This window comes from Pongo pygmaeus, chromosome 15 (assembly GCF_028885625.2).
Source record: "Pongo pygmaeus isolate AG05252 chromosome 15, NHGRI_mPonPyg2-v2.0_pri, whole genome shotgun sequence".
Taxonomy (NCBI): domain Eukaryota; kingdom Metazoa; phylum Chordata; class Mammalia; order Primates; family Hominidae; genus Pongo; species Pongo pygmaeus.
In genome coordinates, this window is record NC_072388.2 from 66,748,828 (window position 1) to 66,774,220 (window position 25,393).

Below are 25,393 nucleotides of genomic sequence, written 5' to 3' on the forward strand. Positions count from 1 at the left end.
GCTCCAATTAAAAGACACAGACTGGCAAATTGGATCAAGAGTCAAGACCCATCAGTGTGCTGTATTCAGGAAACCCATCTCATGTGCAGAGACACACATAGGCTCAAAATAAAAGGATGGAGGAAGATCTGCCAAGCAAATGGAAAACAAAAAAAGGCAGGGGTTGCAATCCTAGTCTCTGATAAAACAGACTTTAAACCAACAAAGATCAAAAGAGACAAAGAAGGCCATTACATAATGGTAAAGGGATCAATTCAAGAAGAAGAGCTAACTATCCTAAATATATATGCAGCCAATACAGGAGCACCCAGATTCATAAAGCAAGTCCTGAGTGGCCTACAAAGAGACTTAGACTCCCACACAATAATAATGGGAGACTTTAACACCCCACTGTCAACATTAGACAGATCAACGAGACAGAAAGTTAACAAGGATACCCAGGAATTGAACTCAGCTTTGCACCAAGCGGACATCTACAGAACTCTCCACCCCAAATCAACAGAATATACATTTTTTTCAGCACCACACCACACCTATTCCAAAATTGACCACATAGTTGGAAGTAAAGCTCTCCTCAGCAAATGTAAAAGATCAGAAATTATAACAAACTGTCTCTCAGACCACAGTGCAATCAAACTAGAACTCAGGATTAAGAAACTCACTCAAAACCGCTCAACTACATGGAAACTGAACAACCTGCTCCTGAATGACTACTAGGTACATAACGAAATGAAGGCAGAAATAAAGATGTTCTTTGAAACCAACGAGAACAAGGACACAACATACCAGAATCTCTGGGATGCATTCAAAGCAGTGTGTAGAGGGAAATTTATAGCACTACATGCCCACAAGAGAAAGCAGGAAAGATCCAAAATTGATACCCTAACATCACAATTAAAAGAACTAGAAAAGCAAGAGCAAACACATTCAAAAGCTAGCAGAAGGCAAGAAATAACTAAAATCAGAGCAGAACTGAAGGAAATAGAGACACAAAAAAGCCTTCAAAAAATTAATGAATCCAGGAGCTGGTTTTTTGAAAGGATCGACAAAATTGATAGACCTCTAGCAAGACTAATAAATAAGAAAAGAGAGAAGAATCAAATAGACGCAATAAAAAATGATAAAGGGGATATCACCACCGATCCCACAGAAGTACAAACTACCATCAGAGAATACTACAAACACCTCTACGCAAATAAACTAGAAAATCTAGAAGAAATGGATAAATTCCTAGACACGTACACCCTCCCAAGACTAAACCAGGAAGAAGTTGACTTTCTGAATAGACCAATAACAGGCTCTGAAATTGTGGCAGTAATCAATAGCTTACCAACCAAAAAGAGTCCAGGACCAGATGGATTCACAGCCGAATTCTACCAGAGGTACAAGGAGGAACTGGTACCATTCCTTCTGAAACTATTCCAATCAATAGAAAAAGAGGGAATCCTCCCTAACTCATTTTATGAGGCCAGCATCATCCTGATACCAAAGCCGGGCAGAGACACAACCAAAAAAGAGAATTTTAGACCAGTATCCTTGATGAACATTGATGCAAAAATCCTCAATAAAATACTGGCAAACTGAATCCAGCAGCACATCAAAAAGCTTATCCACCATGATCAAGTGGGCTTCATCCCTAGGATGCAAGGCTGGTTCAATATATGCAAATCAATAAATGTAATCCAGCATATAAACAGAACCAAAGACAAAAACCACATGATTATCTCAACAGATTTAGAAAAGGCCTTTGACAAAATTCAAGAATCTTTCATGCTAAAAACTCTCAATAAATTAGGTATTGATGGGACGTATCTCAAAATAATAAGAGCTATCTATGACAAACCCACAGCCAATATCATACTGAATGGGCAAAAACTGGAAGCATTCCTTTTGAAAACTGGCACAAGACAGGGATGCCCTCTCTCACCACTCCTATTCAACATAGTGTTGGAAGTTCTGGCCAGGGCAATTAGGCAGGAGAAGGAAATAAAGGGTATTCAATTAGGAAAAGAAGAAGTCAAATTGTCCCTGTTTGCAGATGACATGATTGTATATCTAGAAAACCCCATTGTCTCAGCCCAAAATCTCCTTAAGCTGATAAGCAACTTCAGCAAAGTCTCAGGATACAAAATCAATGTACAAAAATCACAAGCATTCTTATACACCAATAACAGACAAACAGAGAGCCAAATCATGAGTGAACTCCCATTCACAATTGCTTCAAAGAGAATAAAATACCTAGGAATCCAACTTACAAGGGACGTGAAGGACCTCTTCAAGGAGAACTACAAACCACTGCTCAATGAAATAAAAGAGGACACAAACAAATGGAAGAACATTCCATGTTCATGGGTAGGAAGAATAAATATCATGAAAATGGCCATACTGCCCAAGGTAATTTAGAGATTCAATGCCATCCCCATCAAGCTACCAATGACTTTCTTCACAGAATTGGAAAAAACTACTTTAAAGTTCATATGGAACCAAAAAAGAGCCCTCATCGCCAAGTCAATCCTAAGCCAAAAGAACAAAGCTGGAGGCATCACGCTACCCGACTTCAAACTATACTACAAGGCTACAGTAACCAAAACAGCATGGTACTGGTACCAAAACAGAGATATAGATCAATGGAACAGAACAGAGCCCTCAGAAATAATGCTGCATATCTACAACTATCTGATCTTTGACAAACCTGAGAAAAACAAGCAATGGGGAAAGGATTCCCTATTAAATAAATGGTGCTGGGAAAACTGGCTAGCCATATGTAGAAAGCTGAAACTGGATCCCTTCCTTACATCTTGTACAAAAATTAATTCAAGATGGATTAAAGACTTAAACGTTAGACCTAAAACCATAAAAACCCTAGAAGAAAACCTAGGCATTACCTTTCAGGACATAGGCACGGGCAAAGACTTCATGTCTAAAACACCAAAAGCAATGGCAACAAAAGCCAAAATTGACAAATGGGATCTAATTAAACTGAAGAGCTTCTGCACAGCAAAAGAAACTACCATCAGAGTGAACAGGCAACCTACAAAATGGGAGAGAATTTTCTCAACCTACTTATCTGACAAAGGGCTAATATCCAGAATCTACAATGAACGCAAACAAATTTACAAGAAAAAACCAAACAACCCCATCAAAAAGTGGGCGAAGGACATCAACAGACACTTCTCAAAAGAAGACATTTATGCAGCCAAAAAACACATGAAAAAATGCTCACCATCACTGGGCATCAGAGAAATGCAAATCAAAACCACAATGAGATACCATCTCACACCAGTTAGAATGGCAATCATTAAAAAGTCAGGAAACAACAGGTGCTGGAGAGGATATGGAGAAATAGGAACGCTTTTACACTGTTGGTGGGACTGTAAACTAGTTCAACCCTCGGATGTGATTTGTGTACTTTTCTGGCTGATGGTCATACTTCAATAAAAATAAATAAATGTAAGCAAAAAAAAAAGTTTCAGTGGGTTTTTAAACCAGTTGTTAAAAATGTTAAAATGTGACATGTTTTGATTCGTCTGCAAGAGCAATCAATTGACGTGAAGGAAGATCAATAAAAACTTTTGCATAATTGATGGAAGGTATTGAAAAATGCAAGTAGTAATTTAGTTAAGTCCAACAAATGATGTATTTCTTTAATTTCAATGCTTGCATCTTTGTAATTATCCCCTTCTTAGCTTACAATTAAGTACTGAAGTAAGTGGAACTTAGGACCTGACATTTCAATCACTGAATCACAAAATATTTACATTATTATTTTTTAAAAATACAATTTGGTTTCTTATTATTTTCATTATTATCATTGCTCTACTAAAAATGGTAAGCTTTTATGAGAGCAAAAAGATCTTTTATATAAGTAATAAATATTATAAAATGATTTTTAATGTTTATAATTTTTAATTCATACTTTGTGTGTGTTTTATACTGTATAGGACATATTAGTAAAATAGTATGTTTATAATAAATATGCATATATTGGAGGGCTGTACTAAATTTTGTTTTGATTTTTTTTTTGGCTGGTTTGTTGGGGCATGTGGTCAAATAAGTTTGGAGAACTCTCTTTACTGATCACTCATAATCTGGCAAGCTATTATTGACAGGAGTAATTATTTATTCTTAAAGTCTAAATGATCATTGTAAAGATTATAAACCAGCACATAGTTTTAAATATGGGATTTTTTTTTTTTTTTTTTTTTGAGACATGGTCTTGCTTTGTTGCCCTGGCTGGTCTAGAACTCCTGGGCTCAAGTGATTCTCTTGCCTTAGCCTCTGGTGTAGCTGGGATTACAGGCGTGTGCTAAACATTTGTGTTTTAAGGTTGAACTTTGATAAATGAAGTTTACCTTTAGACTAAATTTGGAAACAGTGGTTCTGAAAGTATATAATAACATCAGCATTACCTGGGAACTTACTAGCGATGTAAATTCTCAGGCCATAACCCAGACCTACTGAACCAGAAATGCTGGTTAACAAGCTTTCCAGGTGATTCTGATGCTCACTCAAATCTGAGAACCACAGATCTAGATGATTTAGACTCATGAATAATTCCTACTTATTTCTTCCTACTTCATAATGTATCTGAGACAGTTTCTTTATTGTATGTCTCAGTTTTAGCCCAGACTTTTTTCCCTCTCTTAGATTTTTTTTTCTTTTCCCTTCCTCTCCTCTCCCCTTCCTCTCAATGTTAAAAAAAAAAGTTCTTTAGTGTTATTTTCAGAAAGAGTGCATTGGTTCTAAAAATTTGGCTGCCACAACTAATGTGACAAATAGCATGTGTTTAAAGGAGATATTTCTAAATATTTTCAAATTAATTTTGTTAACTACTGTATTAGTTCTTTCTCACATTGCTATAAAGAACTACCTGAGACTGGGTAATTTATGAAGAAGAGAGGTGTAATCAACTCACAGTTCTGCAGGCTTAACAGGAGGCATGGTTGGGAGGCCTCAGGAAACCTACAGGGGAAGCAAGCACATCTTATTATGGCAGAACAGGAGAGAGAGAGAGAGAGAGACAGAGACATCTTACTGTGGCGAAACAGGAGAGAGAGAGAGAGAGAGAGACAGAGACATCTTACTATGGCGGAACAGGAGAGAGAGAGACATCTTACTATGGCAGAACAGGCGAGAGAGAGAGAGAAAGAGAAAGTGCCACACACTTTTAAACTATCAGATCTTGTGAGAACTCACTATCATGAGAACAGCAAGAGGGAAACTGCCACCATGATCTATCTAATCACCTCCCACCAGGCCCCCTCCTCCAGTACTGGGGATTACAATTCAACCTGAGATTTGGATGGGGACACAGAGCCAAACTACTTCTAGTTACACTTGAATATGGATATAATTAATTTCCTATTATTTCCTGTCTATACTCTTTTGATTTCAACTTTTATAATCTCTAAATAGTTTTCTGCCAATGAAGATTTCAAAACAGACATTTCAAAGTAGGAATCACCTAAACTCAACAGTTGTTTATAAAGCAATAAATTTGCTTTATTTCTCTTTCTACACACATATGTGCACACATATACACATTTTTATTTGCTGAACTGTTTGAAAGTAAATTGTATACATCAGTACCCTTCACCCCTAAATACTCTTAAAAATATGGATTAAAGTAGCCCTTAATGGGACTAGTACAACATTGTTTTGAAATGCTAATTTTTAACAAATGCTCAACCATTTATTAAAGACTCTTAAATATTTTAAGGTCCTATTATAAATATCTTCATGAGGAAAAGGTATAGAATGCCAAGTTATGATGGTATAAATGAGTGAATGTTTCAGCCTTTCTCACCTGAAAGTTTCTCATCTGAACTACAAAATACAGTGGATGATTTGAGTGACTATTTTCTCAATTCCTCCAAAGATGGTACATAACTAGTGCCAATTCAGATGCAGAGGGGAGAAGTTAATTCATTCCGTACAATGGATGTCTTGGGCTTAATTCTCTCCTGGGAACCCAGGTTAGTTGGACTGCATATATGGCAAAGTCTTAAAAGGATTTTGCTTTGACTGGCTTGTGATGTTTATCCAAATAACATTTTTTTTTTTTTTTTTTTTTTAGGTTACAGGTCCACCAGGTTGTGGAAAAACTCAGTTTTGTATAATGATGAGCATTTTGGCTACATTACCCACCAACATGGGAGGATTAGAAGGAGCTGTGGTGTACATTGACACAGAGTCTGCATTTAGTGCTGAAAGGTATGAGATTTTATTTTCTATTATAATGTTTTACTTTTGTAACTTATATACAGCATGAAACATTTACACATAGGTTAACATTTACCACCCCCCTGCCCCCGCCTTTTTTTTGTTTGAGATGGAGTCTTGCTCTGTTGCCAGGCTGGAGTGCAGTGGCACAATCTGGGCTCATGGCAATCTCCGCCTCCTGGGTTCAAGCGATTCTCCTGCCTCAGCCTTCCTGAGTAGCTGGGACTACAGGTATGCGCCACCACGCCTGGCTAATTTTTGTATTTTTAGTACAGACAGGGTTTCACCATGTTGGCCAAGCTGGTATTGAACTTCTGACCTCAAGTGATCCGCCCACCTCGGCCTCCCAAAGTGCTGGGATTATAGGCGTGAGCCACTGTGCCTGGCTTTTTTTTTTTGAGATAGAGTCTCTCTCTGTCACCCAGGGTGGAGTGCAGTGGCGTGATCTCGGCTCACTACAACCTCTGCCTCCTGAGTTCAAGTGATTCTCCTGTCTCAGCCTCCCGAGTAGCTGGGATTACAGGCGCCCTGTCACCAGGCCTAGCTAATTTTTGTGTTTTTAGTAGAGACAGTGTTTCACCTTATTGGCCAGACTGGTCTCGAACTCCTGACCTTGTGATTCGCCTGCCTTGGCCTCCTAAAGTGCTGGGATTACAGGTGTGAGCCACTGCGCCTGGCCTAAATTGGTCTTTTTATAAATGTATCCCAGTAGTAAATGAATAAGGAATGATAGAATATCACCAAATTACAAACTCTGACAATCTAATGGATCTAGGCATTTAACATCACAAAAAGATGACGAGTCACTGGGGTACTTTCTGATGGAAGAACAATCAAATTTGAATGTGATCAAGGCTTCAGATCCAGCCACCAATTTACAACCTAGCTAGAGAAGAGAGGAACACATCAAACTGCTCTAGAAAATGCAATTAGCAGAATCCAAACTGTGGGAAATAACAGAACAAACAACTTGGTTTCTGTAACAAATAAATTGTAAGATTAAAAAATAGTTGGAAGGGGAACCTTTGGATTAAAACAGGTTTAAAAGCCTTATTGATCAATTGCTGTATGATTAACTTATTTGGATCTTGACTTAAATAAATGGTTAAAAAAAAAGAACAGAAGAATAAACATTGAGACTACTGGAAATTTGAACATGAAAATATATTTGAGATTAAAGCTGATAAAGACAGTGGTTCACTCAAATTGTCCAAGTACTCTTTAAAATGCCAATGACTAGCCTTTGGCTAACAAGCCAAGTAGGTATTAAATAGCCAGTTATGTCATAAATAGCTAATGTGCAAATAGCTCTTACAAAGGTCCTGGGGAATTTGGGTAAAGAATTCAAAGATTAAGATTATTTTTATAACAGCAGTTCAGTTCACTGTAATGGATTTCTGCTTTCTTTGCACCACATACCAAACAGAGTTTAGGATGTCTTCTTAAGGAGGAAACTGTTGCATGATAGTTTATTACCAGTATTAGAGTTCAGAGCAGTGTAAAAACCTTATCAACGAATTGGGTGATATCAGCATACATACAGAAGACTAGCAGGTGACTTGTCTGCATTTTCCAAATGAATTTGTGGAGAGTCTTATGTTTTTTGTCTTTGCATAGAGCCTTGATTATTTACTTTTTGAATCCTCCATATTTACTTATTTCTCCTTCATATCTTTTTCTGCCAATGTGCATGTTGGTATTTACATCAGAGGCAGGTTGGAAAATGAAGAGGTAAGATTTTAGCTCCTTTGTTGGAATTACATTGCATAGTTCACAAGGAGCTCTTATGAAGGTCATTTGAGAATAGGGGTTGAACTTTATATTGTATTTGGTTTTTTATTCCATTCTCCACAAGTCTTCAAATGAGTGATCATCTGGCTCACACATGGAATGGATTTTGAGGTCTGGTGATAGGGCCAGGTAGAATAAAAAATATGAATGCTCTTTAATATATATGCCAGATTTGGCATTCTTATACTACCTTCTAGTTTGTCATGGTGGGTCATAGAATGGAGCTGTCCCTGTAGTGTCTGATCACATTTCATTCATTCTGTTACAGGACAGCTTAACCCCTATTTGGAATTATCAGGAAAGGTTGGTCAATCGGTTAGGAAAGCTTACTGCTGCAGATAACTGACTATCCAAAGAACAGTGGCTTAAACAAAAAGAGGTTTATTTCTCTCATATAACAAGACCTGAGTAGGTGGTTGCTGGCACTGGGTCACTCAGGTTTCAGTAATGACAGAGAGAACTAGGGCATGTACATTTTCAGACATTGGATTCATTCTGTGCGCAAGTCAATGGGAAGGAAAAGGGCCAAGTATATCTTTTATCAGGAAAGTGTACTTTTATTCATAATATCTGCCTCCTCACATCTGTGGATTTCCTTTTTGTTGCCTGTAGTCCTCTTGTAGATTTCTCACTGAGTCACCTCTATATGTAAAAAGAGGCTGGGAAAGTGAGGGGAGAAGATCGTCGTAACAATTACGATGAGTTGTCTGGTTAATATTGCTGCCTGAATAAAACTGGGGCTCTCATAGCGAAGAAGAAGTGGAAATGGATATTGGATTGTAATTAACAGTTTCTGTCCCAGCCCCAGCTGTTTCTGGACTTAGAGAAGAGGTAAGGCAGGGAAATAGGAGACTCAAAAAGGACTATGTTGTAGCTCTGTATGTGTTCACATTGTCTCCACTTTGTGCTTACAAAGCTAGCTGGCTAACCAGCACAAATGAGAAAGTGTTTAAAGGATTCACATATATAGAATTTAGGGTAAGTGAGAAAAAGTTGAAAATAATTTCTTCCTATAAATATCTAGATATCTTTTTACTAAGAAGGAGAGAGAAATCAAAGGAGGAATAAATACAAACTACTTAAGTTTAAAATGTATTAAAGAAAACAAGAAAAAAACCCTGCAGATGATATACTTAAAAGCACTTTGGAAAGGTCAGTTCTATTTTTAGAAGCAATGCACTAACCAATTTATTTTACATGTCTTTTAGAAGATAGTAATCTAAAATAGTTGTTAATCATGCTTGTTCATCATAGACTGCAATTGTATCTCCAGACTATTTAACAATTAGAACAGGTTTGTCCAACCCACAGCCCATGGGCTGCATACAGCCCAGGATGGCTTTGAATGTGGCCCAACAAATTCATAAACTTTCTTAAAGCATTATGACTTTTTTTGTGATTTTTTTTTTTTTAAAGCCCATCAGCTGTCATTAGTGTTAGTGTATTTTATATGTGGCCCTAGACAATTCTTTTTCTTCCTCTGGGGCCCAAGGATATCAAAGTTGGACACCCCTGAATTAGATAATTGTGTAGCCTGGCACTAACCAGACTGAGTTACAGAGACTGCCTTGGGGAGAGGGGAATGCTATTCAGGCAAAGATCTAGATCCTCTTCTGATTGATCCAGAGAAGAACTGCTGTTTTTTGTTTGTTTTGTTTAACCTACTGGACTTCTGCTTGAGATCTGATGTAGTCTTAGGCACCATATGCTTGTATATACCTTGAGAATGTAGATAAATAGATTAATCCAGTGACACATCCCCATATTCTAGTCTATGAAAATTTTGGCAACCATGAGAATTCCAGTTTACACGAACTGAGTTAACAATATATTTTCCATATTAGAGACAGTTACAAAAAGATGGAACTGTGGGTTAAGAATAAAAAATGAAGGTAATATGGATGGCAAATAGTAATAGAGGTATTGAAATAATGCTTTTGGAGAAATAAAATGGATAAAGGAAAATAAAGTTGGGTCTTAGAACTGCAAATTGAAGGGGATCAATAAGTATGTGAGAAAAACTGAGGGATGTAGGGAAGTAAGAGATGAGAGCCAGGACTCTGGAAGGTGGGGACCTGAGGAGGTAGGATATACGACTAGAATTTTAGGAGGTAGAAGTGGATATTCCTGAGTTGTAATGAAATCAGAAAAGCTTTGAAAATTGAGAAGACAATTAGTCCAGCAAGGGAGGAAGACATTAATCAAATAATCACTAAAATGCGAAACTGTAAATATTATAACTTAGTATACAAAGGAGAGGTACTTGTATTGGTAGTGTGTGGGAGCAATGGCTAAGCTTAGATCTGAGGACGCTGCTGTATTTGGTGTGCATGTCACCTCTCAGGGTGCCAAGTTCCCCACAGATAGTTATCTTTAATACCTAACAAACTACAGTCATGTGCTACATAACAACATTTCAGTCGAGGATGGATTGCATATAAGGTGGTGGTTGCCTAAGATTATAATACCATAATTTTTCTGTATCTTATTAAAGTTTATATACAAAGATATTTGTCACTGTGTTACAATTGCCCACAATATTCAGTAAGTAACACTCTGCACAGGTTTGTAGCCTAGGAGCAATAGGCTATACCATATAGCCTCAGTGTGTAGTAGGCTATACTATCTAGGTTTGTAGAAGTACACTTTATGATGTTTGCACAATAGTGAAATTGCCTAATGACACATTTCTCAGTACATGTCCCCATTATTATGCACCATACAGCTGTATTTAGAGTGTCATTCTTTCTGGATTTGTATATAAAATTGGAGGCATGGCAGGGAGTGGTAGTGGCCAGCCATGACTCGGGCTGATTCTGAAGGTAATACCAGTGTAGTCTTAAGACCATTGACATATTGACATATTTGCTTGTTGGTATAAATTTGGAATCTTTGACCCAGAAAGAAACAATAGGGGAGATAAATTTCCTCTTAATCATTTTTTTGAGATGGTTTCATGACACTGGGTAGGTTTTCCTCATTTCAGTTCCAGCTGCCTTATCATTTGTGAATCTAGGTGAATTAATGGGGAGGGAGATCCTGAAAAGTTTCTAGGATAGAAATAGAATTAGTCATAAGTACTTATTACTGTAACAAAGGTTTGGAATATTCTGGAATCTGTAATGAATTAATAGATTCATATCATTATATTCAGTAATACATATTGAATGAATGAACAGAGATACAGTACGTATGTACAAGAAGCTTTGAGAAGCAATAAGCCTACATTTTAGCACATTTATGATGCTATATTTTAACTAGGATTTTGGAAAACTTTTTACATTAAGCGTATGTTTTATTTCAAGTTGGCATGTGGTCACTAATGAAAAGCTTTTATTTTTCCTTTTATATAAGAGCTATGAAGTCACATAGGGAACTAATAATTTTGTACATGGTTTTGCTCCTTAATTGACATATGCCTTTTGATTCTGGAACTGATTCAGAAAGAAGTCTATCTGTATCCATGAGCAGTTAACTCTTTCCAGAATTGGAATCTTTAAAGTGCATTGTAGCTGTCAGGTCCAAATTAAGGCATAGATAGTCACTTGCAAGGTGAGATTTGATGGCAAAAGAACAACTAAAATGTGGCCTAGAACTTCTTTTTCTTTTAAAAGAGGGGCACTTCTAACCATTTTCTGAGGCGTTCTACCACAGTAAATCCTTTGATTGTGGGATTGATAGTTAGCATTATTTGGCTATCAGAAATGAGTGGTTCTGGGCAGTGGGACATTGAGGGTGGATGTAGGGTTAGGCTAAGTTAGATGATATGGAAGGGGAAGTTGGGAAGTCGGTGGTGTTTTACCTCAGGACATCTCCACTAGCAATTGATATGCAAATGATTCATCCAGGGAGGAAGGAGATTTTAGAAATAAAGCTCTTAATAGGTTTTCAGGGATATTGTTTTGGGGTTTGATGGACTAAGAGTATAAAGGTAGCTTTTCTGACAGCATGGCCCTTTAGAATGGTACTACCTCCATTTTATAAATTAGTAGTTCTCAGTTGGGGGAGTAAGGCAGACAGTTTCCCCTTTAGTAGGTACTTTGGGAATTTGTAGGGGGGTGCAAGAATAAATTTTTTTTTTTACAGTAATAAATAGATGTGGTCCAGGGATGCTAGCCATTCTGTAATGTGAGGGTCATTAAGACTGATAATGCTATAAATAATATTTTATAAATTAGAGCATATTGCAGCATGATATAATTGACATTTATCTCAGTTGATGCATACAACAGCACTGTCAGGTAAGGAGCGGGGTATTATGATCTTCATTTTAGAAATAAGGAAAATGGGACTCAGAAACCATGTGATTTGCCCAAGATCATATGGCTAGTAAGATAGCTGAGAGGTGAACTCATATCCTCTTTCCACTGAACTGTGGTTGGAAAAAATGATTGACTCCGAGAAAGGATCCAAGTAGTGTTTTCATTCATTCATTCAATAATACCTGTTTGACATTTGGGCTTTCTGTCTATGAATCTATCTTTATCCCATTTCTCATTGGGCTTCCAGTCTTTTTATTCTTGATTTGCAGAAGCTTTTTGTGTGTCTTCTAGATATTAACTGTTTATCAGTTTTACACATTGAAAATATCTCCTCCTGCTCTGTTATCTGTCATCTTTGTAGTGTCCTTTGTTGAAGATAAATTTATAATTTAAAAAAATTTATTAGAGACGAGGTTTCACTGAGGCTAGAGTGCAGTGGCACAATCATAGCTCACTGCTGTCTCGACTTACTGGGCACAAGAGATCCCCTTGCTTTAGCTTCCCAAATAGCTGGGACTATAGACGTGTGCTATCACGCCTGGCTAATTAAAAAAATTTTTTTGTAGAGCTGGGGTCTCACCATCTTGCCCAAACTGGTCTCGAACTCCTGGGCTCAAGCAGCCCTCCTGCTTCCGCCTCCCAAAGTGCTTGAATTCCAAGCATGAGCCACCATGCCTGGCCAGAAATTTGTTAATTTGAAGTTGTTGCCTAATGGTATTGGTTTTCAGATCTTAATTAACAAGTTTTCCCGCACTATTAGTTATCAAAGATATTGTCTTACAGTTTTTTCCTAATATAGTTATAGTTTTATGTTTTATGTCAATATCTTTAATCCATCAGAAATCCATTAAGGATATATTTTAAATTTTTGTATAAACTGCCACATTCTCTTCTAGAAATATTGTACATAATTGTATCTCAACCAACAGTACTTTGAGAGCCTTCATCACTGTTTTTAGTTTCTTTAATTTTGTCGTAATTACGGGAAAAAAGTGATAGCTCATTGTTTTAACTATTGTGAACCAACATCTTTTCATATATTCATTGTCCATTTATATTTCTTTGGCAAATTACCTAGAAATACGCTTTGTCCATTTTTTCTTATTGATATATATAAATACTTTGTGTATTATGGATATTTATGTTTATATGATTTTTTTTCCTAGGCTATAATTCTATAATTTATCTTTCAACTTTGGTTATGCTATCTTTTGTTATCTATGATTTCTTTGGTGGTTGATCTTTCAGATTTTGCTTTATGGCTGTAGTTTTTAAAGTTTTAATTTTCAGGGCCCTTAAACTCTTTAGGTGGATTATATCAATTGATATTTATCATATTAGGAATTTAAACTGGATAATTTAAAGAATATTTAACTATTATCTATTATGCAGTAAGTCCATTACATGGTGTGTGTTTTTTTGTTTGTTTGTTTTTGTTTTTGAGATGGAGTCTCACTGTCGCCCAGGCTTGAGTGCAGTGGTGTGATCTTGGTTCACTGTAACCTCCACTTCCTGGGTACAAGCGATTCTCCTTACTCAGCCTCCCGAATAGTTGCGATTACAGGTGCCCACCAGTGTGCCTGCCACCATGCCTGGCTAATTTTTGAATTTTTAAATTAAAGATGGGGTTTTGCCATGTTGGCCAGGCTGGTCTCAAACTCCTGACCTCGAGTGATCTGTTCATCTCGGCCTCCCAAAGTCCTGGGATTACAGGTGTGAGCCACTGTGCCTGGCCATTACATGTTAGCATATTGTACCAAACAGGGCTCCATTAGAAAAATAGAACCAGTAGAACACATATATTAAGACAGTTATTGCAAAGAATTGACATATGCAGATGTGGAGTTGTCTGAAATCCATAGGGCAGGCTGTTGGAAAGGGCAGGTTAGAACTCTCAGGCAAGGGCCTAAGCTGTAGTCCATAGGTGGAATTTCGTCTTTTTAAAGGAAGTCTCAGTTCTGCTGTTAAGGCTTTTCAAGTGATTGAATTAGCCCACCCAGATTATGTAGGATAATCTCTTGTACTTAAAGTCATCTGTTTATGGACATTAATGACATCTACAAAATCCTTTCATAACAATGCATAGATTAGTGTTCGATTGAATAACAGGAGACTGCGGACTAGCCAAGTTGACACAAAACTGACCGTCATATATTTTTTGTTTGTTTTTTGTTTTTTTTTTAAGAGACAGGACCTCGCTCTGTCACCCAGGCTGGAGTGCAGTGACATGATCATAGTTCACTGTAACCTCCAGCTCCTGGACTTAAGAGAGCCTCCTGCCTCAGCCTCCTGAGTAGCTGGGACTACAGATGTGAGCCACTGCACCTGGCCTTTACATGTATTTTTTATGGAAAATAAATACATTTTTGACTAAAAAAAGTGAGAAAAGAGTCGCGTTGTTTTATGTTTTTGCAAATCTCTTTAGTGTCTGACTTAATAGACGACAGCCTGATTCTAATATCTGCTTCTGCATTCAGTCTGTTGCAATCTGTTGTTTTGGTTGAGATATGAAGATCTGACCTTATACTGGTTATAGTTGGAAAGAGAGGAATATTTTAATAGTCTCTTCAGATAATTAAAGATATGCTTCTTTGATACTACACCAGGAATTGAGTAATAGTTGCTTAGAGGTTAGTTGTGATATAGAATCTGAAACCGTATTATTGCATTTTTTCTACAGTTACATTAAAATCTATTCATCTGTCTTAGGCTCTTAATGGATATTTACCTATGCATGATTTTGTAGTATTATACATTTATCACTCAGAAAATATTGGTTCACTGTCTTATGGAGTTCTTCTAAATGTTGACACATTTTATTACTCAATATAAAAAAATTTCATTAGTATCTCCACTGATCTGAACAAAAAGTATTTAAGTATTGGGATGCAGTCAAACTCATGGTAGCAGATGTAAGTTTTTTAGAAATCTGATTTTTCATTAAAAGCTTGAATTTTATCATTGGCAATAAATATTGCCACTTGTTTTTCTTGAAGTGTCGGGCTTACTTTGCTCATTTTGAGAAAACGTCTAGCAAATACTTAAGTCAGAAAAACCGTAACTTATCTGTCAATCATTCTTTCAAGTAAAAATGGTCTCCCATGGAAAAAGTGACTTCTTAGGCTGAGAACCCACTTGTACAGGTGTTTTTCCTTGAGACAATGGTTGTACTTCAGAATGTAGTAGAAGCACTTCTATTTTGTCAAACAGAATATTAAAAATACATCTGTGTTCTAATAAAACTCTATTGACAAAAACAGGCAATAGGCCAGGCAAGGGCCATAGTGCACACTTTGACAACCCCTGCTTTATTTACCTCCTTGAGCAAATGTAGAAGATTAATAATAGCCATTTTGAGGTTTTTATCTATGAATGCCATCATATATATAATTTTTTAAATCTGTTTTTATTGACTGATTTTTCTCCTGGTTATGGATCTTTTCCTCTTCTTTACTTGTCTGGTAGTTTTTAAATTTGATGTTAAACATTGTAAATTTTACGTTGTTGGTGGGTGCTGGATTTTAACATGTCTTTAAAGAGTGTTAGGTTTTGTTTTAAGGTACATTTTAGTATTAGTTTGATCCTTTTGCAGGTTGCTTTTCTATGTTGTTATGGAAAAATCCCAGGCACAGACATGCTTCGCTTAACAATGGGGATATGTTCTGAGAAATGCATTGTTAGGCAATTTCGTTGTTGTATGAACACCATACAGTGTACTTACATGAACCTATATGGTATACCTACTGCACACCTAGACTATATGGTATAGCCTATTGCTTCTAGGCTATAAACCTGTACAGCATGTTACTGTATTGAATAGGCAATTACAACACAATGGTAAGTATTTGTGTAGCTAAACAAAGGAAAGGTATTGTAAAAATATACTATATGAGCTTATGGGACCACGGTTGTATTAAGTGATGCATCATTGACTGAAATGTCGTTATGCAGCACATGACTGTGATTTTTTGTTCTGAAACTTATTTAGCTTCACTACTAAGGTAAAATCCTTCTGAAAATTCTGCCCAATGCCCAGTGTATAATAAGGTCTCTTTATTCTTCATCTTGTGTAAACCCGAACTGTTCCCACCCTGTGTGGGCACTAGGAGCTGTTCAGTCTGATATTTTCTGGTGGTTCTTTCCTCAACCTCAGGTAGTTTCCCTTCACACATGTGCAGATTAGTTCTCAAGTGGCCGTCTCTGCAGATCTTTGCAGTGCTCACTCTGCACACCTGCTTCCTCTCTGGTACTCTGCCCCATAAGTTCTAGCCACCTTAGCTTTCCCAAACTCCGATCCCCATCTCCTCAACTCAGGTTGTCTACCAGGCTGTGTTTGCTTTCCCTTTCTTGTGTTGCAGCCTGGAAACTGCCTGTGGAGCAAACTGAGGTGATTGTAAGCTCATTGTGTTTGTTTCCTTTCTCTCAAGAATTACAGTCTCAAGCTTTCTATTGTTCAGTACTTGAAAACTGTTATTTCATGTATTCTGTCTGATTTTCTACTTATTATTTTAGTGCAATTCGTGTACCAGTTAATCCTTTGTGGGCTAAAGTGGAAATCCCTTCTTTCATTCTCTCTTGAGTTCACTCTATCCAGGCTTTAGTTCCCAGCTCTATAAAGCAACTGATTTAAAAAATTTTATCCAACCCAATAGCAGCATTCGAAAGAGTTGATCACTCTCTTTTTCTTGAAAAGCTTTCCTCCCTTGACTTTTTATTTTTTTAGACAGGGTCTCACCTAACTCTGTCACCCAGGCTGGAGTACAGTGGTGCTATCATGGTTCACTGCAGCTTTGACCCCTCAGACTCAAGCAATCCTCTCACCTCAGCCTCTCGAGTAGCTGGGACCACAGGCATATGCCACCATGCCCAGCTAATTTTTTAATTTTTAGTACAGATAAGGTTTTGGTATATTGCCCTGGTTGGTCTTAAACTTCAGGGCTCAAGAGATCCTCCTGCCTTGGCCTCCTAAAGTGTTGGGATTATAGGCTTGAGCCACCATGCCCAGCCCACTTGGCTTCTTGGAACCATTCTCTCTTATTTTACACCTACATTCTTGGTCACTTCCTCCTCTCAGTCCCTTTTGCTGGATCCTTCTCATCATTTTAACTTCTAGGCTTTGGGGAATCCCAGAACTTAGTCCTAGGACCTTTTCTCTTCTATATCTGTACTCAATCCCTAATATCATCTAGTCTTATGATCTTTAAAATCTTTTATAGGCTGTAACTCCTATTGATATCTGAATTCTGAGCTTTCCCATGAACTTCAGATTCATATTCATTTGCGTAATGACATGGAACTTGGATAGGTTTACATACATGGATTTCCTGATACGTCCAAAACTGCATTTTTGATTCCCCCATGAAGGAAATAAAACTTGCAAATAGCACCAATAACCAAAACCTTTATCTGAATCTTGTCTTTTCTGCTTCAATAAAGTTGTGATTCCATTCTTCTAGACACTCACCTAATTAGTCAAGAAATTCTTTCTTTTTTTTTGAGACGGAGCCTCACTCTGTCACCTAGGCTGAGTGCAGTGGTGTGATCTTGGCTCACCGCAACCTCCATCTCCCAGATTCAAGTGATTCTCTTGCTTCAGCCTCCTGAGTAGCTGGGATTACAGGCGCCCGTCACCATACCTGGCTAATTTTTGTATTTTTAGTAGAGATGGGGTTTTGCCATGTTGGCCAGGCTGGTCTTGAACTCCTGACCTCAGGTGATTTGCCTGCCTTGGCCTCCCAGGGTGCTGGGATTGCAGGCGTGAGCCACCGCACCCGGCCAAGAAATTCTTTCAGCTCTTCTTTTGAACTATATCTTGAGTCTAGTTACTTCTCATCACTTGACCTGTTACTTCCCTGGGTGAGGTCACTACCAGCTCTTATCTGTGCTAGCTGATCTCCTTGCTTTCATTCTTGCCCAAGCCTCTTCTCCGTTGGGCAGTTAGAGCAGTCCTTTTAAAAAAAAGAAGTCAGATCATGTTGTTCCTGCTTCTAGCTTCCTATTTTGCTAAATAAAAGCTAAAAAAAAAAAATACCACTTTAGCAAAAAAAAAAAAAAAAATACCACAGACCTAAAGGTCTTATGTGATCTTGGCCTTGGCTAGCTCTTTGTTTTCTATTATTCTCCCTCTTACTCCCTGTGTTCCAGATACTTTAGTCCCTTTGTTGTTTCTCAGACACACCAGGCATCTTTCCACATGTAAAGTTTTGCACTTGTTATAATTCTCTATTCTTGTGTGCTGTTTCACTGGGTATCCACATGGTTCATTTTCTTATCTCTTTTAAGCTTTTGCTCAAATGTCACCTTATTAATGAGGCTTTGTCAGTTCACCTGACATAAAATATAAAATAGCACTAGCCCCACCTGTCACATTCTATTCTCTCATCCTGCTTCATTTTCCTCTAGAGCCTTATTACCTCGTATATAATATATATTTATTTGTTTGTCTTCCTCAGTAGAATGTAAACCCCATGAGGGAAGGGCTTTTCTTTTTCTTTTGGTAGTGGTGGTTGTTCATTGCCATATTCTCAGCACCCAGAACAGTGCCTGGCATATAGTAGGTCCTCAATAAATATTTGTTGAATGAATGGATCTTAGTGCTCATTTTGAAAAGAATGCTTTTTATAAAAAGATATCCACTAGATGGCATTATTTTCAAACTTTATGTAATTAATGTCTGGGAGCAAATGATAGGTTATTTTCTGTTTTTTGCCCTAAACAAAAACGATCTTTGCGATGAAGATTGTCGCAAGAAGTTACTAGGATGAATGTGAGGCATGTCGAATACAGCATTTATATTTGGTTTTTGATTTATATATTTTTAGATGTTTATTATAAAATAAAAAACATTTAGAGAAACATAGAAAATTACAGCATATTGGTGTGTAAATGATCCATTTAATACAGTTATTTAGCATGGTAACTGTGAACAAATGTTGTTCATGTCTATCCATTGACCACCATTCCTTTTGTGAGGCCTTCAGCAATGGGAAAGCAGCAATAAGTTCCAGAGCCTTTCACTACTCAAGCCACTAGTGGAAATCCAGAAAATTGTCAGCTGTTCAGTTCTTGTTGCTAATGAGCTAGGTACTCTCAATCTGGTTCCTAATCAACTTGGGCATTCAAATTTTGAAAAACTTCCATGTTTCTAGAAGATGTTGCCAGACCTATCCTGTTAAAAACTGGTAGGTTCTAAGTGCCAGAGGTTTTTAGCTGACTTCTCTGACCAGCATTAAACTCAGCAAATAGTTTCCCTAATCAAACATTTACGCTTTTCCCCCAAACCCTCAGGATTTGGCTGCTCTGCCTGTGCCAATGCCATCTCATTTCTTGATTTCCTCACTTACCTCATTTCCTTCTTCCATTTCAATCCCTGTGCCTCTCTTAAGCTCTTTTCCTGGATGGTTATTTGATCCATTTTATTCTCACTCTTCACACCTCTTTTGGTACTATTCCTTACTCATGAAGTATTTTTTCCTCTTCCTGTTCAACTTAGCTATGTATATTTTTCTTTTCAAATTGTTCAAAAATATACTTAAAAACAGTTGTTGAAGTTCTCTCTTCTCTTTTCCTGTTTTGGGTTTTTCTCTTTTATTTCTGATCATAGCAAATGTAAGGACTTGTTTTGGTTATCTTTTTAAAGTTCCCAGCCTCTTCTCAGAACTCTAACTGTTTAGAAATGAAAACACTGTTCTTTTGTACTTTTGAGTCTCTAAATGGAACACAAAATATAGGATGGTTTTCGAGTTTACAGCCTCTCCTCCCAGTTCCCCTGGGATGGCTAAGTACTAGGGCTGATAAAATGTCATTTCATTTAAAATGAAATGTGATGGTTAAACTCAAAACATTTAAAATGAAAAGAGATGGTTAAACTCAAAGACTTATATTTTTAACATTTTTAACCATAAATATGAGAAATTTCTAGTAATGCTTTCCATATCTTGTAATATGAATGATGGCATTTTAACTTGTCACTCTCTTGTGTTTGGCCTACTGCATATATTAAACTGGCTTTGAGGCCAGAATTCAGTGTTTAGAAAATCATTTTTTGTTTACTAAGAAAGTGTTGGAACATTAATTTATTTGGGCCATAATTTTCTGTTTACCAAGGAATTATTGCATAGCATTAATTTGCATGAATTGTTTCAATTGAGAAAGTGTATTTTTCTGGAATGAGACATGAAGACTTACTGATATCTATTATAATACAATATACCATATTTGTTCAAATATACTTATTTCATTCAAGAAAATGAAAGCATTCTTATTTAGTAAACATATCTTATAGCTGCTCCTCTAAATATCACTTACAAAAAACATATTTAATCCCAGAAAGATAAATCTCAAGAGACATTGTTGTTTGCTCAAGATTAGATGAGATCCAACAGCCCTTGCTGGTTGCATGCTCTGACTGCTAACCTCTGTTAGTGCTTACAAAAGAGAGCTTAATTCTAAACCTGTATATTAAGCCATTTTGCTTATACCTGCTCTATTGATAAGGCTTAGGAGTTTCTCAGGTAAAATTAAGTAGAGATTCAGCAATGTGGCTTTAAATGGAATTGACTATTTTCGTTTGTGCAATTTTTTTCACCCACAGACTGGTTGAGATAGCAGAATCCCGTTTTCCCAGCTATTTTAACACTGAAGAAAAGTTACTTTTGACAAGTAGTAAAGTTCATCTTTATCGGGAACTCACCTGTGATGAAGTTCTACAAAGGTATGCTGCTTTCGATTTTGATTTTTTAGTAATGCGTTGAAGGTTTATGTTTTATCTTTTATGTTTCAGCTTCTAAGTGAAAAAAGTCTTTATAGGTTAGAATTATGTGGAGTAACTTTTTCAGTGTTCTTCTTTGTTATAGCCTTTTGGTTGAAGTCTTTCTTGAAAAACAAAAAAAATTAAATGAATAAAATGTTTTATATTTAATTAATTAAGTGGTGTATTACTTATCTATTATTTCATTAACAAATTGTCTCACAGTTTAGTAGCTTAAAACAGCAAATACATATTATTTCACATAGTTTCTGAGGGTTAAGTGTCTGGGAGTAGCTTAGCTGGGTGTTTCTGGCTCAATGTCTCTCAAGAGGTTATAGTCAAGCTGGTGGCCAGGGCTGCAGTTATCTTAAGGCTTGGCTGGAGCTGGAGTACCTGCTTCCAAGCTCCCTAATGTAGTCGTTGGGAGGCCTCTGTTTCTTGCTGGCAGTGGGCAAGAGGCCTTTGTTCCTTACCATCTGGGCCTCTCCATAAATCACAACATAGCAAGTTGCTTCCCTCAGAGTAAGTGACCTGAGAGACTGGGCAAGTGAAAGAGTACCCAAGATGGAAGCTGTAGTCTTTTATAACCCACACTCAGAAATAAGGTACCATGATTTTGTCATATGCTTGTGGTCACACAGATCAAGTCTGGCACACTGTGGGAGGGACCTATACAAGGATGCGAAATACCAAGAGGAGGGAGTAAGTGGGGGCCGTTTTGTAGACTGGCTACCACAAGTAGTTTTACCCCAGAATTGGAGCGTTAACATTATCTTAGGAGAATCAAGGAATTCTGAAACTACACAGAAACAGTTTGCTCTGTTTCCAGAAAAGTATGATATGTCTACAAGTTAGGTTTACTGAATTCTTGCAAATCATTACTGTAACTTAGGAAAGAATAGTTTGTTATTGTTTTTAAGTTGCTTAGCCTTTGCAATACCTTTATTTATTTATTTTATCTTAAATTTATTGACTATTTTATAAATTCTTCTTTTATAGGATTGAATCTTTGGAAGAAGAAATTATCTCAAAAGGAATTAAACTTGTGATTCTTGACTCTGTTGCTTCTGTGGTCAGAAAGGAGTTTGATACACAACTTCAAGGCAATCTTAAAGAAAGAAACAAGTTCTTGGCAAGAGAAGCATCCTCCTTGAAGTATTTGGCTGAGGAGTTTTCAATCCCAGTAAGTTTTTCCTTTTTTCTCTTTTTTCTTTTCCTTTCTTTTGTTTCTTTTATATTACATTCACTGACTTATAGTATCAAATAATAAAATTAGAGGAAGATGTAAAACAGATGACTTTTTAAAGGTAGTACAGTCTAATTGCTATAGCAAACATCACCATCATCTTAAATTAGCTCATCTGCTGAGATTATTTTATTCTTTTAATAATTTGAGCCTGGAGTAGATTTAAATGATGTTTTTAAAAGTTCCTTTAGTCCCTCCTTTTCTTCCTTCTCATTGTTTACTCTTTGTGTATGCTTTGTATCACATTTCTCACATTGCAGTAAATATAAAGTAGTAAAACTTCATGAAATTGCCTAGATCTATTTCTATATAATTAAAAAAAATACTGCAGTTGTTGGTAGTTTTGTTTTAAGTATTTTAGGTTTAGATACTGTGTTATTGTGTTCAGTGCTGTTTTGTGTACAATAGGATTTGGTTTGCTTCAAACGGTCAGAGGTCAACCATTAAGGGATGTTGGAATGATAGTAATGAAAGTGTCAGTAAGAAAACCTTGAAAGATTATTTGTGGCATGGCTTTTTGTAGCGGGCATTGTGATCAGAAATCTGAAGATGACAGGATATTGCAAGGGCTTGTGATGTGTAACCTGCAAGACATAAGTGTGTACTAAGTTATACTCCCATCTGCAGTGTGTCAGGGAGTTTTAGTTGTTGTTCCACTGCCTCATCAACATTCAGGCTTCTCAATTTTAGTCATGCTTCATCTCAAGAAAAGACAGTTCCTTAAACTGAGATAAAATTTGGTTATGATTTTATAATTTTTAGATTTGTTTTTGGAAAATTAAAATCTTGGATCTTTGCAACATAAAGAATATGTATAAGTAATATAAACTACCACACAGCCTTTGAGATTTATAAAACCGAGGAAGAAGTCAAGGGAGAAAATATGACATTCAAAAAGTTCTGCATACTTTAATAACTTTTTAGTTTATATTTTGAATTAAAGTCAAGTGCTGCTAAGTTTATCTTGGGTGATGTTCATCTTTTACATTTTATTGTAGTTGGTTAAAATGATAAATTCAAATTCATATTTTTCCTGGTCAAGGAGAATAAGGGAACTTTGAAATACTGTATAAAGATACTTGATTGAATAGAAATTTATGTGTATAGTTGGCCCTCTGTATCTGTGGGTTCTGCATCCATGGATTCAACCAACTAAGGATAGGAGATATTTGAAAAAGCAATGGGTGTGGTAGTGTGCGCCTGCAGTCTCAGCTACTTAAGAGGCTGAGGTGGGAGGATCACTTGGGCGCAGGAGGTTGAGGTTGCATTGAGCCATGTTCATGTCACTGCACTTCAGCCTGGGAGACAGTGAGACCCTCTCTCTAAAAATATATATATATATATTTGAAAAAAAAGAAAAGGATTGTTGTCTTTGTACTGAACATGTACAGACTTTTTTCTTGTCATGATTCCCTATAGTTTAGCAGAGATTTACGTAGTGTGTACATTGTATTGGGTATTATAAATAATGTAAAGTTGATTTAAAGTATACAAGAGAATGTACATAGATTATATGCAAACACTGCACCATTTTATATGAGGGACTTGAGCATCCATGGATTATGGTATCTGCAGAGGAGTCCTGGAACCAATCCCCCATGGATACAGGGGGATGACTATATATTCTTATTTTATTATTAATTCATACTGTTGCTTGACTTAATTCCGTGCAAAATAAAATTCACTTTTTAAAAGTTGTGTTTGTTTGCTTTTAAGTAGTAACTGTAGGCTAATGCTTTTCAGTTTTTCCTAAGGTGATTTATTTTCCCAAGTGAGAAAGGGGCACTGCTTTTCTTTGTTTTTAATAGAACCCTCTGAAAAAATAGGTACTAAATATCCCATTTCTCTGCCTTTGGCTTTGTTTCTCTATTTAGAGATAAATGCAGATTATACTATGTACTTATATAACTGTGATATCTGTTTTTTGTGACAATTAAGATTGTAAGATTGGTTTTAAAAGGATTTTGAAAAATATTTTCTTTAGAAAATGTTGGAATTTTCCTAGCTAAATTGATACATTTAAATGCAAAATCTCACACAGGTCTGAGATTTAATTAAAAAAAAAAAAGGGGAAATCATGAACTTTTACACATTTATACTATACTTTGAACAGGCACCATAGTACTGTTCAAATTAATTATGTCAATTTAATATGTTATATATGATAATTTGCTAAATTAAATTATTGCTTGCTATATATATAAGCTTATCTCACAGATTGTCTTGAAATATATATAAATGTAAATATATAAAAATAAAAATATATAAATAAAAAAATATATAAAATCTGATTATTCAGCTTTTCCCCCTTTCTCTATTTGAACTAGTACTAAAAAACCTTTGTCTTTTGGGAAGGGTGACATCATTTGGCCCTCATGTGGGCATGAATGCGTTTAAGTTTTAAGTATGCTGTTGCTTTTTTCTACGTTAGTCCCTGAGAATTAAAGAGGAATTAATCGATATCACTTGATTGAAAACAGATGTATTAATATCGTTCGGAAGTTTTCAATTATAAGATGGCTTTACTAATATTTTGAGGCTATCACTGAAATGAAAACATAAAATTAAAAAATTTTCACAGAGAATTTTATAGACCTTTGAATATGTTCAGACTGCAGTTTTGAGAAACAGTGGTAGAAGTCTGGTAGAATCTTTTTTCCTGAAGTTTATGGAGGAGGTGTAAGTGATACTCTGCTATTGGGATGGAAGATGCGGAACCTTTGTCTTTTTAAAGTGTTCACACTAGTATTGAAAAAACAGTAGGCTCTGAAGCTGTTTAGAGATACTTGATAAAAGTAACCGAAAAAAATTTAAATACTGCTTTATAAAATAAATTGTGGTTATGGCTATTTATGTTGACTTTATCATTGACCTCTAATTACCACATACAGAATAGTTATTACACATATTGTAAATTATGTATCAGATTAAAATAATAGGATGTTTTGGCCAGAAAGGACCTTAAAGAAAATTTAGTTTGGCGCCTTCATTTTGCAGATGACAATGAGTCCGAAAAGTGACCTGATTTGCTCCAGGACACTCAGCATAGGAAAGGACAAGCAGTGGGTAGAATGAGAGATCTTTTAGCTGCCAGTTAGGGGATTTTTTTTTTTCCACAGCAGA

General features: G+C 36.4%; 1 protein-coding gene across 24 annotated transcripts in view; it reads left to right on the plus strand.

Annotated features, from left to right (window-relative positions):
- Nucleotides 1–25,393, plus strand: part of RAD51B (RAD51 paralog B) — a 794,823-nt gene that overhangs the window by 45,861 nt on the left and 723,569 nt on the right. For all 24 annotated transcript variants that reach the window (XM_063651710.1, XM_054449787.1, XM_054449780.2 and 21 more), the window contains 3 exons: nucleotides 6,077–6,213; nucleotides 20,869–20,988; nucleotides 22,024–22,207. In XM_063651710.1, coding sequence (XP_063507780.1) covers nucleotides 6,077–6,213; nucleotides 20,869–20,988; nucleotides 22,024–22,207 — 441 coding nt within the window. The remainder of the gene's footprint in view (nucleotides 1–6,076; nucleotides 6,214–20,868; nucleotides 20,989–22,023; nucleotides 22,208–25,393) is intronic.